Here is a 19,435-nt window from a genome sequence, read left to right on the forward strand (position 1 = left end):
TATTGCTTTACAATGGGTATCTCAGGAACCTTGAACAGTGATGGGCCAAATATTCAGGTAGAGATTTACCAGAAGGACATGCCAGCTTTTGCCAATACTGCCAGGAGCTTGACCGTGCCTGGCTAGATAAGTAGAGCCAAGCCAGCTGCGATGAAGGACTCACCATTACTTGAACTGGATAATGAAAGCTAGAGACTTCTGCAAGCCAAGACTTCTAAAACTCACAGAAAACAACAAGAAGTTCCAAGGATAAAGAGAATAAATGGGCTGGCATTAGCCTGGTTAAAAATAAATGAAGACTTTTTTCTCTAAGCACATGCTTGGTTGGGAAAAATTTCTTTTCTGCGCTGATCATATGCTGGTCCCACTACCCAGTGCTGTGCACACTACAGGCATGGCTGTGCTGCAGATGGCCTCAGAGCTGCACCTGCTCTGGGTGGCTGCTGGAGGCAGCCTGTGTCCTCCCAGCCTCTGGAGCAGCCTGGCACCCTGCCCCAGCCTCATGATCACCCCAAGAGTCATAAGAACTTCTCTTCCTCATTCTCTTCCTCGAACCCTGACCTTGTGCTTGTCCTTGCACTGCAATACGTGGTGTGAATCACAGAATTACCCCCAGCCTGATTCATTCCTACAGCTGGGTCGAGGCTCCCAAACCAGGCAGAGCTTCTTCCTGCTTTCCTTCTGAGCTGTGTCCCCTGTGCACAGATCTCATCTCCTTGGTTCTCACACATCCCCACGGAGTCCTCTGGAGCATTTTCAAGCACAGCAGGTAATGGTTTTCGTGAACAAGAGGCAGACCCATGAAGAGAAGCCGTCACAACTTATTTCCAACGCACTTCATCTTGCCCTGGCAAATCGTTGGGAGAACATGGCATTCCCGAGTCCTGGATAAACATCGGCTGTACAAGCAACATTGTATAATGTGCAACATTGCATAATGTACAAACTGCGCTCGTTTCGGGCACCTCTTTTTGCTGCCCTGCCACCGCTTTGCTCTCATGAGGATCTCCTTTCTCCCGGAGCACAAGGGAGCGAGGAACGTCCACCAGAGCTACCAAAGAGGACCCAGAAAATAGTGATGGTGCCTCACAGGGTACCACGAAGCTGAGGACAGAAGGAGGGGTGCTCATAGCTGCGGACAGCACGGCAAACTAGCAACAGGACGAGAGAGCATGGGTTTAACCTGACTGGGGGTTAGGCTGCACATTAGGAAGAATTTCTTCACAGGATGGGTGATTGGGCACTGGGATGGACTGGCCTGGAAGGTACTGGAGTTACTGTCTCTGGAGGTGTTTAGGGAAAGATTGGACGTGACCCTTGGTGCTGTGGTCTAGTTCACACGGTGGTTCGATCATAGATTGGACTCGACAACCTTTTCCAATCTAGATGATTCTGTTAATAGGATTCTGAACCCCGGGAACCAGGGAAACCCCGGATGGGATCCCGCTCTGTCCCCTTTAGACCCTCTGCCACAAAACGGCATTTTCCCATTTCCCTATTCCCTTGATCCCACTCCCGGATACGGGATCGCCCTGCAGCCCTCGGGACGGCGATTGAAGCGCCATTCCCGAGCCTTGGGCCACCTGCTCTCCGGCACGGCCAGGAGCGCAGCCGGCTCCGCCCGTGGCCGGGCGGGACGGGACGAGTCCGGCTCCGCCCCGCGGCTGCGCACACGCCCGATCCGGGGCTCGGTGCCGGCAGCTGCGTCGCTCCCGGAGCCTCCGGTTCTGCCGCTGTGCCGTGCCCGGCCCGGCCCGGCGAGCCGCGCAGCAGGTGGGGACCGGAGGGCGCTCCGCGGCGGGCGGGGGCTGCGGGGCTGCGCGCCGGGCGGGGGGCGCTGCGGCCGCCCCTGGGCCTCGGCGGGGCCTGGGCAGGCCCGCGGCGGGCGGGGGGGGCCGGGGGCCTGGCCCGGCCTTGCCCGGCCTTGCCTGGCCTTGCCCGACCTTGCCTGGCCTTGTCCCTTGCCCTGCCGTGCCCCTGCGCCGGGACGGCTCCTGCGCCGAGACCACCCCAGGCCGAGCGGGGCCTGGGAGCTGGCCGGGCAGGCCAGCAGCAGCCGAGCTCGCCGGGCCTTGGTCCAAGCCTGCCGGCTGTAAACTTCGCCATGTTTGTAAGGGCAGCTAGCGCTGATGGACGAGAAAATCGCTTAAGCCCAGGATTTTTGAGTGCTTTATTTTGGCAGCGCCCACCTTACCGCTCAGGCGGTGTCCGAGACGCGGCTCTGTAGCGGGGTCGGGAAAGGCAGCGCTGGTCGTGCCCAGCCGAGCTGGCCAAGCCTGTGCTGCCAAGTCACTGCCTTGCCCTGCCGCGTCCTCTGCCTCGCAGGAGCTGCTGATGCTCGCGGTTAAGGCGCAGCTGATGAGGCAGACGGTGGTTGCGATTCGAAATCTTTTGCTGTATTGAAAAAAGAAATAGGTTTGTAATCTCAACTTTATATGTTTGCATATAAAGGGTAAGAACATCAGCCTAACTTGCTGGAGAAGTATAACAATTTCGTTTGACTCTATGAAGTTTCACTGAATTTACAAACAAAGTTGTTTCCTCTAGTCTTGCGTGTAGCTCAGGATGTGGCGGTTCAGTCTGTCTTGTGACGCTGTTTGGGTTTTGTCCACTTGCTGTTGTGCTGCAGTGCACAGCAAGTTGAAGGGTGCGGTCGTAAAGAAAAGCCACTTGTCACATTTTTAATTTACCGAACCCGTTTTAACAAACTGTGAATTCACGGAAATCCCAGCTAAGTTCAAAGTGATTCTAACATCAGTTGCAAGGGAGACTGCACCAAAGCAGAGCTGTTCATGAAGTAGGACTTCTGACTTTGGTAGCAGCATGGAAGCTGTGACATACAGGGATGTTATTACATTGTCAGAGTTACTACTGTTGAGCCTCTGAGTGCTGGATCAACATGTTCTTGATTTGTGGTCAACTGTAGTAAGGTTCAGGCTTGGCTAGGGGAAAAAGCATGTTGGTGAATCTAATTTTGCTTGAAGATGGTTCTGTGTTTTCCTGTTTGTGAACTGAGATGTTTTTCCCTGGTCTCTGGCACCATTAAATTCAATTATTGAAGCTCCGGTACAGTTGGCATTGAAGGATGCACCTGCTTTAGCACTTTAATTCAAATAAAGGATGTGCTCTTGAAAGGAGTTCCCAGTCATCCTTGCCTGCTGCACTTTGGTTCATGTCACAGTGTGATCAGGGAGTGTGTGAGCTTTTCCTTCTGGAAGAAGCTAAAACTAGAAGGTGCATTTCAGTTGTCAGTGGGTGTTGGATGAAGTGGTGGCAGAACAGCATGATCCCTGAGCTTTCAGATCTGTAATTGTGACAGCTATTGCCTAAGCTGCAGGACTCAAGTTCCGTAGCTTGAAGGCTGTAGGTCAATTGCAAGGAGAAAAGTAAACAAAAACCCCATGTGAAATAATTGTCAACAGTGTCGACAGCTTTTTCAGGATTTTTTTTTTCAATAGCTCAGTTGTTTTAATTTCCAGTTCAACAATTTCCATTATTGAATGGCTCCTAAACTTAGAGTATTTAAAAAGTGCTGTAGCAGCAGAAGGGTAAATAGCTTTCCTGCTTGTAAGAGTTTAATGACATAAGTGAAAAAAATAATCCTGCATATTCGCTGGGGCAGTAACTGGGACTAGTTGGCATTTGTTGACTTTCCTTCTCCCACATTCACCTAGGCTTTGTGGCAATGTAATGAATTAATGTTGTGTTTGCATTGCCATTAGTATTGAGGTATTTCTGTTCTGTCTTGAGTAGTTGGTTTAAAATATTCTGACTTACCTTCCTCTTTTCATCTTCCTTCTAGGGCTTCCTTTTAGTGAATGAGCATGGTAATTCCTAGCTGCCACTCTAAAAATACCTCTTAATGGACAAAAAAAAAAAAAAACAAACAGTGAAGCTTTGCATATTCTTTTTTAATCAATTGATTGATCAATCGATTAGTCAGTCAATTTTAATCAAAAAACTGATTGAGTGATTGCTGTCTCTGTGTGTTAAGTAACCAAAATGGGTTTTGTGGATCAGCGGAACAACTAAGTGCCATTGCTGTAGAGGTTTATTTTTTTTCTCTTGGAGGTTTTTCCCCACATGTTGCTAACTGGGGTGTTTCTGCTTACTGCACTTTTTTACAGACTTTAGTTTCAAATGTTCTGTGTTTCAAAATATTTTCAGTGTCATGGCTGAAAAGGTACGGTAACGAGAAAAAATTAAAATACAGGTAACAAAAATGTTTTTGTGAGTGATCCTCTTTTTAAACAAGTCTTTATAAATGCTATATATTGGCAGCTGCTATGTTTAAGTAACTCCCATTTTTCACTTGACTTCCCTGGGAACTAGTTCTCTTTTGAATTAAAGAGAATCATCAGTTTAAATATCAGGTGATCTATATTTCTAGCTTGGAAACTAACAGCCAATCCTATGTTCTCAAAACAAGTCCAGGCTGAAAAAATGTACTAAAATTTGGTCTGTCATGTGTGTAGAATTTACTCAAAATTGCAAATTGCGTTCTGTGGCCCAGTGTTGATTTTTTTTTGTTTGTTTTTTATAATACAAAGATTAGCGTGTTTTGTTAAAGCCTGTACAATAGCAATCCTTTGAAAAGCTGTTGCAGGTTTTCCCTTCAGTTGTACTGTTCTAAATTTAACAGTGTCTCTCATAGATCAGGTTCCAACTTGTGCATATTGGGGAATCTGAACAAAACTCCCAGTTAATTCAGGTTCTTTACAGTTTGGGATTGACTCCAGTTTGACCAGGCCTTAGTGCTTTGTGGATCCTAAGGAGTCTGAACAAAGGGGAACTGAGCCTTGTCAGACTGTGCCCACACACTAACAGTTACCTGGTGCAGAGGAATAAATGCAAGCTGTGTTTGAGTCATTGTCCCTGAAAACATCCTTCTGACTTCTTTTCAGACATGGGAAAATCACTTTCTCACCTGCCTATGCATACATGCAAGGAAGATGGCTATGATGGAAGCTCAGTGTCTGATAACGTGAGGAATGGTTTAGTTCACTCGGAAGTGCACAATGAGGACAGCAGATGTGGAGATGTGTCGCAGTTTCCCTATGTGGAATTTACAGGAAGGGACAGTGTCACCTGCCCAACCTGCCAGGGAACAGGAAGAATTCCACGAGGTAAGTTTCCTTGTTTATTATTTTATTTCTCTTTTTAACCTATAAATTTACATCATAACCGTATGCAGTTGTAATAATGCATAACAAATAGCTTTTCAAGTCAAGATGAAGTTTACTCATCTTTTTGACTTTTTTTTCAGCACTAAGAATTTTGTTGCACTAGATGAGTGTAACAAATTGGGTTGGCTGTCGCACCTTGGCTGTTACAACTTGGATCTCTTCTTGTCTGTTCTGAGGAGGAAGAAACAATGCAACTGTTTCTTCCTTCTCAGCTTTGAATCCACCCATAACCATAGGTCTTGCAAGTTAAATTAGCAAACTTTTAGTTTCATGACATTTTATTGCATTTTTTTCTTTTCACTACCTATTTTAAACTTTTTGAATCAATATATAACTGCAAAAATGGCTGCAAATACAGAGATGAAAAGTAGACCTGGGCTGCAACACCTCTTCCCTGATTTATAGTTAATTCTTTTGCCCTCATTGCTGCCAGTGTCCCTTGTTTTCCTTTATCCTGCTTTTGTCCCAGTGGTGCTTGCTAGGTGGATAACTCCAGCTTGGATTTGAAAATATATAGGTTCTTTGGCTGCCTCAGGAAGGAGTAGGCTGCACAGCATTAGTCTCCATACCTAACTGTTTTATTTGCTTTGCCCTCATCCTTTACTTTTCCTCTTGGTAAAACATGCTGCTTGTAATGCTTCTGTCCTAAATGATAAGCTCCCTCAATATTGATGAAGAGAGAAAGGAGAACATGGGATATCTGAAACCAGGCAGAAGGAGAGCCAAGTGGGCCAAGGCACAGCATTTTGCTTCAGCTGTGAGATTTTCCCTTTGACTGGGGAAGAGCTGATGACATGATTTCATGTTAGAGTTTGCCTTTGCCAGACCTCTTACCCAAAATAGATTATTGGGTGTAAAAGCTCTTGGAACTGATTTTGAGCAGCAGCTCAGGAAACTTGAGTGATGTCTGTGCCATGTTGTCCTTCTACATGTGCTTCAGTGAGACTAGGTTATGACGTAGCTCACAAACACTTGCATCTCACCTTTGTAGAAGGACCAGGGAGCACAGAATATTTCAGTGGTTGCAAATACCACAAGAGATTTGTGTTTTAGCTGTTAAACTTTCTACTACAATGTATTCTTGGAGTACCTCTGAATTCATCAAATTTCACGCCTAGAAAAGCTATGAAACTAAAAATTGCCTTAGCCAGAAAGGGTAAAAAAGTTTGTTCTGTTAACTCATTAACTTGAAATACTTGTTAATATCAGTAGCACGTTTTACTCAAAGTGCAGAAATAGCAGAATTTCCATGTTCAAAAGCTTCTTATTTTCACTGTAGAATCCTTGGATGTAATACTTAAATAAATGTTAGTTAGTTATTTTATTAAAGATTTTGCAGTAACTATAAAAACCTGCACGTTGTGTATAAATTCTAATGAAATAATGTGGTTGAACTTAAAATGAGTTATTACAGCTAAGAGGATTGTGTTTGTAATCATTCCTTAGTATTTTAGAGAAGAAAAAATGTCACGTTTTGGGGTCACTTGAGGAGAGAGGGGAAAAATTAAGAATGACAGCATGACTAGTAAGACTATAATTAATTCATGATATGATGGCTAAACTATAATAAATCCATTAAATTATGTTTTGTTACTTGAACAGCTTTAGTTTTTAGTATGATGTATGAAAGGAGTACTGTGATATTTTCTTAAAGGTTGAAGATGCTTCATTGAAGTAGAGATGAAAATGTGTTTTAAATTGGTAGAGGCTTTTTAGAATGTTGATGTTTTGCATACTACTGTATGCTTGGTTAGCATGTTTTGCTTAGCTTAGTGATTCAGCATGGAATCATTGCCAAGTGCTTGGTTAGCTAAGTGATGATTTGATCAAATTCTGCACTTGGCTTAAAAATTGCAGATTTGACTTGTCCTTGAGGCCTCTGTTCCAATACAGTTCCACAACAAATAGCAAAAGCTCTCCTGGCAGATGTAGTACACGTATTTTCAACTGCTCATCTGTGCATGTGCTCTTTACTTCTGCTGTTAAAAAATAAACCCTATAAAAATGCTGTCCAGTGACATAACTTTCATGGAGAAATTCCAGTAGATACTTATTTGACTTCCAGGGTGCTACAGCTCAGCAGCACCATGATAAATATGGTTTTATATACTTCTGATTTTCAGAATGCCGTATATGCATAGCTTGTGTTGCCCAGATCACCTTTATTGTTAGCTTTGGTTGTTTCAGTTTGGGCTTGTTGTTTTTTGGGCTTTTTTAACCAAACCTGACCTCTGCTTTTTCAGAAGAGTACATGCAGAATGCCTTCTGGATCAGTTCTTACTGCCCAAGCTTCTGAATGTTTTGTCCCATGAGTTCATATGGTCTGGCATAAATAGCTCAGAGCTGTTCTGCATCTCTTTTTCTCCAGGAAGTGGTGCCAGAGGAAATACTGCCTCTGGTCATGAGTGCAGCACAGAGGCAAAATTTATTGCTGTTTTGGTCCTTGTGGACTTGGTGTTTTTTCATCTTCATGTTGCATAAGCCATGCTCTATTTCAGAAAGTGACATCAGCTACAGTAGCATTTGACCTGGGTCCTTATCTGGAATTTAAATGTTTATCTTTAGTGTTTATTCTAAGTTGTTTATTCTAAGCCACTAAGTTGTAATGGTTACTCTTTGTTTAAAAGAGCTGCAACAACACTTATTCTTTGTTTAAATTCTGAAAGGGTGTTTTTGTTTCCAGGGCAGGAAAATCAGCTGGTAGCCTTAATTCCATACAGTGATCAGAGACTGAGGCCAAGAAGAACGTAAGTCAATAGCTGTTTGTGATACCTGAATCTACAGTTAATTATTCTCTTCTAGTTAAAATTCAACAATTCTAAGGGGATAGCTATAAGAAGAATCAAGCAAAAAATCATTGTAGTGCTTTCTTGCATTCATTATGGGAAGAACAGGGCTTGTGGGTAATATCAGCCTTAACCTCCAACTCTTGGTGAGTTATTTATTAACAGGTCTGCATACTTCCATCACAATACATCTTAGCTAAGGACAAAGCTAAGGAGTACTGTATGACCTATTTATAGTAATGATGTGAGCAGGTCTTAATCTCTGTAACATCCTAATTGATCTAAGCAGGCACATCTTCTCTGTTAGAGTTGGAGTTAATTTGTAGCATCTTTGAGCCACTACTACAAAATAGGTCACCTTAAAATAATTAGTAACATTCTGGTTTTTGCAGCTAGAAAAGTCAACAATTTATGATACATAATTATATTTAATTTTAGCATAGCATAATAGCATTTTTTTCTAGGATCTGCTTCGGGGGGTTCACTGCAATCCTCGGGGCTTCTTGTTTTAGTTTTTACTTCATTTTTTTTTTAATGTTTTGATATTTTTGTAGTAAACAGAAATGAGTGCCAGGTAAAAAGAAATATATTAGCTTCACATAATACTATTCTGGATAATATAACTGATGTAATGGTAGTACAAATATGAAACGTATAACTTTAGTGTTCAAATCTTGACAAAATTGGAGCTGAAGTAGATCCTTTTATTTGTGGAGGGATTTTTATTATCTCTCACACCACTACTAGCACCCCACCCTTGTATGCACACAAACACACTTTTCTGTTAGCTTAATTGTGAATTTCCTGCTCCTTAGCTGAAGTCCTAACACTTTCCCTGGAAGTCAGGATTGTCTGTCATAAGAGCTTTATTTTGTGTTCTGGGTGGTTTTTGTGAGACTTCCGCAAAATGATGGAAGTTGTGCTATAAATAAATGTTAAGAGGAAGTGGATTTGTTTCAAAGCACATAAATATTTACTTCTTCTGTTTTCCTTTGGAAGTTACAAATGTTGGGGTAACCACATGATTTGAAATGTGGTTTCTGATATTTATGCAGGAGTAACAGCAGTTTAAGACATAGCTGTGAAGTGCAGCATAGGTTTTTTTTTCCTTTTTAGAAGCTAGTGGAGGCTAGAAATAGACTGAATTAATTGTATTCACTAGTCCTGCTCCTTATCACTTAAAATAGCATGTCATTGTTTTTTAATGTGCTTTTGACTCTGAATTGTGCTTTTTTTTTCTTCCAGAAAGCTCTATGTGACTGCTTCTGTAACTGTGTGTTTGCTACTCTCTGGGCTGGCTGTATTTTTCTTGTTTCCTCGCTCGATTGATGTTCAGTACATTGGTGTGAAGTCAGTATATGTCACTTACGAACAGGAAAGGCGGATAATCTATCTCAATATTACGGTAGGTCTGACTTCTTGGGTGTTTGGAATGCATGCATGCAACCAGAGATACTGCTTTGAGAGTTTAGTGTAGGTAGAAACTGTGGTCTGGCTGAAAGGCTTAGTTGGTGCTTTAAGAATTAGGTCGGTGACCAGTTTGAAAAATGTAACTGAGCCTGCTGAGGCTGGTTCCTGTAGCTAATAGAGATGTAGTTGCAAGCTGACACTGTATTCTGTTTTCAAGGGAACAGTAACTTTGGAGTTCTCAGTGTTACTTTTGGAATATGTCTGAAATGTAGTGTGTGTATGTAGGAATGCTATTTGCTACTGCCCTGGTATTATGCCTCTGTCAAAATTGGTGTTGAGGAAAAATACTTTCTTAGCCACCTTAAAACTTAAAGGAGCTCTTCCCAGATAGTTCTTGATTTCTTCGTAATGACCTTCATACAGGTTTGCCTAAAGACCTTTGGTAGATTTCTTAATTTTAAATAAAGTGAAGCTACAATGGGAGAAAGAGGTCCTTCAATAGCTAAATTTCCTGGAAGGAACAATTGAGGATAGGAAGAAATGCAGTATTTGAAGTGGAGGGTTGTTACCACGAAAGTTGTGCAGAAGTTTGTGTTACTCAATATAATCACTAAAGAAACTCAGAAGTGATGGTGACCCTACTCCTGTCTGCAGTCCTCACAGGCAGGAAAATCTACTTGCAGAATTTCTGATCTTACTGTTTCATGGACAAGATTCAAAATGCTTGCTCATGGAGATACACAGAATGGATAAGTGTTACTGTTTTGTGTTTGTTTTTTCAGAACACACTTAATATAACAAATAACAACTACTACTCTGTTGAAGTGGCAAATATCACAGCCCAAGTTCAGTTTTCAAAAACAGTTATTGGCAAAGCACGGTTAAACAACATCACCAACATTGGTCCACTGGATATGAAACAGGTAAGTAGCTTAGGCTTTCCAAGTTAAACATGTGTTAATCTTCATATATAAATCTACTTAGTGATGTTTTCATTGATTTTTTATTGTGGTTTTTTTTTTAGATTGATTATATGGTGCCCACAGTCATACAAGATGAAATGAGCTACATGTAGTAAGTGTACTCACTTGTAAATATCACATGGATCTTATTAAAAGTTGCAGGGCTGTTAAGAATAACTTTTTCCAAAGTTAGCAGGAATCTGTTTGAAGAGATGCTGGGGCATTTTCTTTAAGTTTAGTAGTACTGAGAGAGGTAAACCACAATTGCTTGATTAGTTTCATATAGTGGCTTGCTGTACCTGGCTATATACCCTTTAAATGGTATCTCTGTTACAGTATTTTAGGGGTTGGCACTAGTTAGGACTGCTGCTTTAGGGGTGGAAGTGCAGGTGTGTTCCCCTAACAAGTTCTCTAGTAACTTTCCCATAACTTTCTCTGCAGTAGAAGGAAATTTATATTCAGTGGTATAGAAATTAGAGGCTTGTCTTCACATGTTGTGTATATAGTAAGCAGTGTTTACAGCCTGCCCTTTGAGCGGTTTTAAAAGTTCATTTTTCCATCAGACAAATTATCTCTTGGTCACAAACTCCAGTTTTAGTTCTCTTACACTGAAATCTAACACTGATAATGAAAAACCTCATTATCTCTTGGTCACAAACCTCAATTTTAGTTCTCTTACACTGAAATCGAGACTGAACAGAAAGAGTTAACTATTGAGGCTTCAGGTCTGTGTGCAGTTCTAGTGGATGCCAGCCTCCTAGGGATGGGAGAAAACCTTGTTGTTTTCAATTGTTGAAATAAAATTAAATAGATGTGAAATGCTAAGAGAGGCACAAACTTCAAATCAACAGAAAACATTGAACCTCTGTCACCTTTTAAAAGTGTGTAAGTTAGCTTTATGTAAACACTGAATCTTGTGAATCTGCACACACTTAGGATGCATGAGGAATAAATAAACTTCATAAATAGCCTTCATAGAGCTCATGATAATGCTGTATTTTCTTATAATTTTGATAAGCTGAGTTCACTCACTCTTTATATTATATTTTTGTTGGTTCAGGGGGAAAGAATGACAAAGGCTGCAAATAGGAATGCAAATATTGTAGGTAGCTGCCAAGTAGTCTCACTGCACTGATTACATACTTTTCATTCTAGAGCTGATAAATTTTTGACCAAGACCAGTGATATAAGAAGCAGGGGTTAAAAGTGTGCACTTACATGGTGCTCTTTATGGCTGGTATGTAGGCATGTGTCAGAAAATGAAAGTCTGAAAAGGTTAATCTTGCAAGGGAACAGTAACCTTGACTTTGGAATATCTGTATGTTGGTTAAAGGTTATTTTGCATAATGTAGAAGTGGATGAGTTCAAAAAATAGGTGACAAAGTGACACTGACAGGCTTTAAATGTAGTGGCTCAGATTAACCTTGGTTAGCTTCTGGAAGATGGAATGAACACTTTCTGAGGACACTTCTGTTGTGTCCTCAGCATTACATGAAAGCAAACACATGTGAAGACAGTACTTGTGAAAGTAAGACTGTGTATGTAGCAGTGGGTCTAGGTAGAGTCACTGGCAAATTATTCTGTTGCCATTGCCAGCAGCTCTGTAGTCTCTGTATACAGACAGCAGAATTTCCAGTTGAAGCCAGAAGTCTTGCTTTTCAGGTAATTGCCCTGGAGAAACTTGATGTAAATCTAACAATTGTTCTTCTTTTTTGCAGTGACTTCTGTACTTTACCATCTATCAAAGTACATAACATAGTAGTGATGATGCAGTAAGTATGGTAGTCTTCCTATGTGTGAGAAACAACTTCAGGAGCCATGTAATTCTCATTAAAATAGTACTCAAATACTTAATCCTAGAGTCTTTGCATCATAGATAAAATGAAATCAACTTGCTTTTTAGTGTAGTAGCTTTATAGTTACAGAAAGTGAACTGTGTCTCTTGACAGGTTCTGGTGGTGTAAAGACTGGATTGACAATCATTGTTACTGTATCTGCTGTGCAGCTGGGCTGTAGCCATGGAGCTACTGATGTCTCAAAAACTTTAAAATTACTTTGTGTATCAGCCATGGTTCAAAACTTGCTGAGAACTTTGATCTTGAAGGAGTTCATGGTTTTAGTACTCTGTCAGAGACTGCTTTGTGACAGTGCTTTTTTGTGACTTTGCATAAATTTCAGAATGGTGGAGTCTTTAGTTGGTGAGGGAATGGGGCATGTCTTTACAGTAGATGTAGCATGGCTTGTAGTTTGTTTAATCATTTGCTTTCTTATCACAAACAAGAAATATTATTTGTAGTGGTAGACTTTACAAGTAAACCTCAGCTTTAGCATCTTTAGGAAAAGGAACCAGATGTCTTTCATGGAGAAAATTATAGTGGTAAATCAGTAATGTTCTTAAATGTATTTAAAGCATGTTTTGTTCCAAAACCTTTTCCTTAATAACCCTAGTAATATAAACACAGTGATTTTTAGAATAGGAAACTCAAAATCTCTTCTCTTCTGTCTTTTTAAGAGTGACAGTGACAACCTCATACTTAGGCCACCCTGAGCAAATATCCCAGGAGAGATACCAGTATGTGGACTGTGGAGGAAACACAACCTACCAGCTGGGCCAGTCAGAATATTTAAATGTCCTTCAGCCTCCACAGTAAAAGCACCTGTTGGTTGGTATGGAATGACTGCAGTTGGTGCTTGCAGAGATCCTTTGGACAGAACTGGTGTTCCATGGAGCAGAGAGTACATGTGATGTACAGCATAGCAAACGTGGAGATCTGTACACTTTAGATGCAAGGAGGGAAAGGTGCAAATTGTAAATAGGTGCACTTGTTAAATGTTGTGTTTTCCCCTTCTGTTTGCTTTCTGTTACTGTAAGCACTTCTGTCAAGTTGTGTGGTGGGGGGGAGAGGGGGAATATCAGATTCTTGAACAGAACTGGGACTTTTCCTTACAGTGTGGTACATCAACTTAGAGTAACTGTGTGTATGTCTGTGTTTAGGTGAAATGTGTCACTAATGAGCATTTTTAAAAAGTAATACTCATAAATTACTCATAAATTTTCAGTTTATACTTCAGTTCTTGATATTTGACTATTGAAAACAGAATGTTACTACTTAAATAACAAGATTACTATGGTGTCTGGGTATGAAATTTCTATTAGTAACCCAGTGGTAGTAGCTCTTTATTTTGGGATTCTACACTTTATTTGCTATCCGTGATTAGAGGTGACATGCAGTCTATGAAAGCCAGGAAAGCTCTCTTGGATGACACTAGAGTTGAATGTCCAGTTTCTAGAATCTGACATCTTTTCATTCATATTCCCTCTTGCTACCTCTGGGATGTTATAAGGACAATATATATTGTTAGATTTAAAGCTGGGTTTAAAAATTAAACAAGAAAAACATTTAAAAAAGAAACAACAAGAAAAACAATTAAAAAAGAAACAACCCCCACAACAATTACTGACAAAGGAAAAATACAAGATTCTAGAAAACAAACAAGACTTTACCAGTCTGGTTTTTAGTAAGCTTTTTAGAACAGGTATTAAAATCAAAATTGCGCAGTTGGAACTAGGTGGGAAACTTTGAGCATGGGTTTGGAGAGCTTGGTGTAAATTTTTGGGATTTTTACTTTTTTAATATATTCTGTACCTAAGCAACTTTTAAGTGTTAATAGGTTGGGTTGTGTTCATTTCTGGCGCAGGCTCAGTAAGCAAATGCTGTAGTTATCGGTACCTCCAGAGCACTCAACGGTCACATCAAAGTTCTGTGAGGGAAGATGAAGCAATTCTTTCTGTAGGAGTACATGCTGGTGGAATTGTGAGATGACTGACTGACAGCACAAAATAGTTTCTGTAGCACAGTTTGCACATGCCAATTTCTGGGGTAATTGTCAATCATGATGATTATAAACTTTGGGTCCAAAGTTGTTTGACTCCTAAAGGCTGACTGTTCTGAGGGTTAACTTTTTAATTAGCCTCGATCAGTATTGTTTTATTTCTGAATTAGGTGAGATGCAGCTGTAAGAAGGTACTATTGAAACTGTTGCATTGTAATGAAAAATGTATTTTTTCAAATAGGTATTACTGGTTTTGTGCTGCCTATCTCCTGGAAATAAGCTACACAAAATGAATTGGCAATAAACCCAATAGAAAAAGGCTTCTGGGTAACTTGCCACTAACAATCTCTGATGCTCCAGTACTTCAGTGAAGATACATGTCTACATTATTCTCTTCTTTGCTGGCCTCTCTTAGATGGACCTAAGGGGGTGGGTGGGGAAAAATGTGGGTGATGTAAGACTGATTTAAGAGACATTAAGTAACCATAATAAACCCCCCCCTCCTCTATGTCAATTGCTCTGAGCACTTACTCTAGAGTCTATGAAAACCTTTGGAACCTCAACTGTTATATAGTTGTTGTCATATATCAGTTTCATGTAGTTGTTGATAAGATGAAGACTTCGTCTTTTGCCTTTAGAGAACTTCTGTAACTGGAGTAGTCAGTTGAGATGACTTATTGTAGTTAGATTCTGAAGATTATTCTTGATTTTGGGCCCTTAAAAGTAAGCGTTCTTTATTACAACTCACAGTCATGAGGGAAACTAGTCCACAATTGACTTACCTTTCTAGAGTTTAGGTGAGGTTCGGTCCTGTAGCTGCTAAAATACATTTATAAGCTTGTCTGATAGCCTGTAAAGATACAGGTGATAACTAAAGACCAGGAGAGTGGGCAGCTGGCTGGAAGCAGAGAGGTGAACTCATGATACCTGGTGTAGAAAGATATGCTGATAATGGCAAGTAGGAGAGAATTCTAGTTTAAATCATATCAGAACTGAAGTCTGCCAGCAAGTGACACAGGCTCTTTTCCTCTAGGCTTAAATATCTACACACTGGAGTGTTGTTTTTGTTTGGGGGTTGTTGTTTGTGGATTTCGAAATAGAAAAAGAAGAAAACAGCTGTAGGCAGATAGTTACATCGATTTAAAACAAATTTTTCTTCCAAGGATGAAAAGTAATCTAAAATAACTGGAATGGCACAATGATCAAATTATTAGGTGACAATAGTGAATGCTGCTTTTGCACAAGCGTGGCAGGGGGAAGTTACACTTTATGCAGTGTTGAGACTCAAACTGGCTTTTGAAATTTTGGTGTACATGTTGAGCTAAATCAATAGTTAAATCTGTGATTCTTAACCTTGCATGAAGTGCTTGGAATTCTCTGATTTAAATTAAATAATTGAGTGGAGTTACTTTTTCCGTGTATGTGTCAGAAGAGAGAGGATAAAACTCAGTTTATTTCATCTAGGATATCTAAACATCAATTTGTGATAGACTTAATGAATGATGAAGAGTTCTCATCTTAAGAAGCAAACCATATGTTAAAAATCCCACTGAATTCACAAATTAAGTCAATAATGGGAGAATAAAAGGCTTAAGGTTCCAAGTGCTACAATTCCCTTGCACAGCTGTCAGCATATTACTAACCAAATAAGGCAAGTATTTCAATTTATCTACTGATTTTAATACAGCATTTCATCAGATAAACAAGTAATATGTTTTTGAATAGATAACTTGTACTTGCTTTATATGACCAAGCTTGGAAACATGCTAAGGGAGCAAGGGAACTCACTATTAACCTGTATGACTTTGTAAACAAGGCATCAGTACAGATCCAAGTGCCAGACCTTTCGTTTTTCGCATTCATTTTATCTTGATCTTAAAATAAAAAAGGCAAGTCTTTCAGTTCAGTTGTAAATCAATAAATGCAATTCTCTCCAGAAAGTTGACTTGAAAAAGTAAAACTTTTTTTCCTGGCTTTACTTATGTGTGTCTTCTGAAGTGATTCATATTTCACTTGTAACTTCCTCTGGTCTTCAAACACTATCAAATACCTTTATGCTGATATTGTAGTGTGTTTATTTCTGGTAGAATTCTTGTCACTTGAATACTTTGTAGCAATTCCTTTACCAAAACCTGTTGCACTTAAAAATGGAAGCTCTGATAGTTTTTTCTTAGAACAGTAAGAAATCTAGTCCGGATGTTGCACTGTAATGGCACTATTGAAAATCAGCTTAATGTATTCTGTTTAAAATAACTATAAAATTTCAAAAATATAACTGAAGTATGGAACACTTAAATGCATAAAAATGTTGACTATTTGACCATTGGGGAACAAAGTTATTGTACATTTCAAATATACTGCTTTAAAAATAAAAGAATTAATAAATAACCATCCAAGATCCAAACCATCAAAGATTTAATCATCAAATATCTATTTTGAGAGTTTTAAAGGGAAGCACTCTTATTAAAAGATGAAATACCTGACATTCCTGAATTCCTGGTGTGGGGAAAAGCCTGTAGAAGTTAATTCATAATTTCTTTACTCATCTCAATGTCATAGGGATGGTTGCTTAATTCCTAATCTTTTGTGAAGACAAACCATAAGTATCTTTTTCCTCTGTGGTGTGACTTTGAAGTTCTTTATGCACTTCTGATGTGTGCATGACCTTGATATTAACATTGTAGTGTTTATATTTTGCAGCCTGGTGCTGGCAGATTTGAGTACATGTTTTAGTTGACTTTGCTTCAAGTTGTCCTTGCACTTCTGCAAGTGAATATCTTTTTTCATAGTAGTGCATTGCAAACATGCCTGGGCTTTTTAGCATGTGGTTTATAAAGGGGAACCATTTTAACACCGAACCTCTAAGTGCTTTGATTGTGCCATGAGGGTCTTTAACCTGACTGAAGTGCTGTGCCCTCATGATGGAAAAGATAGTGCTTGGAGTGGTATGAGAGAAATTTCTATATTCAGGGAGTGTCAAAAGAGAAATAGTGTTATTTCTTATTCAGCATTTAAGGTTTCCCTTTTTTTTTTTTGAGGGGTGGTAGTTGTGGTTTTGTTTTTCTTCCCACCCCCCTAATCTATAGCAAGACATCTGTCTGTTCCCTTCTGAAATGGGTGGCTTGTTCCAGAGTTGGGCAGCTGCAGGAAGCTTCACATCAGCTGAAGTGCACTTGTAGAGTTAAGAGATGAGAAAGACCAGTAATGGCACCTCTAAGAACTAAGAACTAAACTTTTTACCTGCCTGTTTAACAAAATGCCACAACCCTATTAATGCTTCCAGGTTTTTCACTACTGAAAGGGAAGGATAAATAATGCAAGTGCAACCAATATACTTCAGCAATGGACTACTTGCAACCAGCAAAATATTTGTTAGTGATGGCCCTGGTCACACCAAAAAGTCTCAGTTTTTTCCTTTTGGCACAGGGAAGGAGGAGGAATAGATCTCAGCCAAAAGATGTTGAGAACGATTATGTGGCAGTGGCAAACACCCAGTGTTTGTCCCACTTAGAAGTCACCTTCCTATTTTGTTTAGCTCTGGAATTGTGTGATCATTACCAGAGGGGTGTTTTGGGGTAGTTCTACTACCTACAGCTTTTGCCATGTAAATCTGCTTTTCCATGGGTAGGCAGGCCTGTTGGCCAGGAAAACCAGTCTGCATGGGATCTGCACACTTCGTGTGGAGAGCCCTTTTTTCTAGTGGGAGACTGTTCAGTGGAATAACATCCTGATCCTCATACTCTCCTCCAGCCATCACAAGGGTCCCACAACTTGGATGCATGTGTTTCCTGGGTACTGGAACTGCTTTTGCTTTGCATGGGCAGGGATGTTTAGTACCACACATGTAAGTGTATTATGGTGCCTGAGTATTTTGGGTCTGACTGACTGTGATTTAGTTCTTTTGTTTGATTTAAGGAAACAAATTTAACTGCTGTTAACATCCAATGTACAGAGTGTGCATATAATAGCTTGAGATATGTATAGAAATACTAATGAGTGATAACTATTTTTGTAACTTAAGATGTTCTTGTAAGTGTGTAGCAAACAATCTATCGAGTAAAGCATGATAAAAACTCTAAAGTCAAAGCGTATTTTGGAATGACATGTAGGACACAGAAGCTATGTTAACGTAAGCTAACTGGGGCACAAGGGATCTTGTTATTCAGAGGTTCAAAATCTGGACCTAACTTCATTAAGAATATGTTTCTAGGCAGGATTGTTTGACTCAAAGAATGATATTAAATTTTCTATTTAAAAAGCTTGAATCACATATATTTTTTTTTAACTGACTTAGTATTTTTCTCCCCTTCTTTCCTGTCTCCCACAAGTTTTCTCTCTGTCTCACCATATTTTTCCACTAGCTTTCATGTATTTTCAAGGATATTACTTCAATTTTTGTAACTTGGCATTCCATGATGTGAAGACTTTGCAATCTACTTTTTTTATACTATGTTTTATTGTGTTAAGTCTGTAATAAACTTGAGTATCTGAAAGCTGAACACCATATGTGAATGAATTAGTGTTGTCTCACTGAGCTACTGAAATAACTGAGTCCAAACTTGGGCTCTTGTGATGGTTTGGCCCCTGCCACCAGGTGAGCCCCCACGCCATTGCTCATATGCTCTTCCCTCCCAGTAGAATGGTAGAAAGAACTGGGACAAGCAAGAAAAACTGGGAAAAGCAAGAAAACTTGGGTCAGGATGAGACATTTTAATACAAGAAGCAAAGCTGTGTTCACAAGCAAAACAAAATAAATTTATTTCCTTGCAGCAGGCAGGTGTTTACAACAGGAAGATAAACACCATAACCTTGATTAGCCTTCCTTTCTGTTTTTCCTGAGCCTCTATTGCAGGGCATGATCCTGTATGGAATAGCCCTTTTGTCAGCTAGGAGCATCTGTCCTGCTGTGTCCCCTCCAGCTTCTTGACCACTCACAGCCTAGGCCTGCAGGTTTGGGCAGACACAAAGGGGGAAGAGGCAATGAAAAAAACACCTCTGGTGCTGTGTGAACTCTACTCAGCTCTAGCCAAAACTTTGGTGTGTTATCAGCGCTCTTTTATCCACAAACCCAAAGCACAGAGCTGTATGGCTGGGATGCTGTAAGGAAAATTGACTCCATCCCAGACACACACAGTTAAAGCTATCTGCAAAGCTACTTAAAGGAACCATTATTGCTGAAAAACCTGAATCTTTAAACACTGGGCAACAAAGAACATGACTTCGGAACATTCAGAACATTCATAACACTCAGGTGTTA

At 40.1% G+C, this 19,435-nt stretch overlaps 1 protein-coding gene across 1 annotated transcript; it reads left to right on the forward strand.

The window, feature by feature from the left end:
• Positions 1-1,685: 1,685 nt before the first annotated feature.
• Positions 1,686-18,677, forward strand: TMEM106B (transmembrane protein 106B). Its single transcript, XM_066553956.1, has 8 exons — positions 1,686-1,773; positions 4,905-5,126; positions 7,870-7,933; positions 9,218-9,377; positions 10,165-10,305; positions 10,407-10,456; positions 12,063-12,116; positions 12,857-18,677. Exons 2-8 carry the CDS (start codon positions 4,907-4,909, stop codon positions 12,993-12,995), a joined length of 828 nt encoding a protein of 275 aa, XP_066410053.1. The 5' UTR covers positions 1,686-1,773; positions 4,905-4,906; the 3' UTR covers positions 12,996-18,677.
• Positions 18,678-19,435: the final 758 nt, after the last annotated feature.

This window comes from Molothrus aeneus, chromosome 1 (genome assembly GCF_037042795.1).
Source record: "Molothrus aeneus isolate 106 chromosome 1, BPBGC_Maene_1.0, whole genome shotgun sequence".
Classification (NCBI taxonomy): domain Eukaryota; kingdom Metazoa; phylum Chordata; class Aves; order Passeriformes; family Icteridae; genus Molothrus; species Molothrus aeneus.

Coding starts and splice junctions, on each gene's coding strand:
- TMEM106B (XM_066553956.1), top strand. CDS start 4,907: ATGGGAAAATCACTTTCTCACCTGCCTATGCATACATGCAAGGAAGAT. Junction 7,934..9,217: donor AGACTGAGGCCAAGAAGAAC/GTAAGTCAATAG, acceptor TTTTTCTTCCAG/AAAGCTCTATGTGACTGCTT. Junction 10,306..10,406: donor GTCCACTGGATATGAAACAG/GTAAGTAGCTTA, acceptor TTTTTTTTTTAG/ATTGATTATATGGTGCCCAC.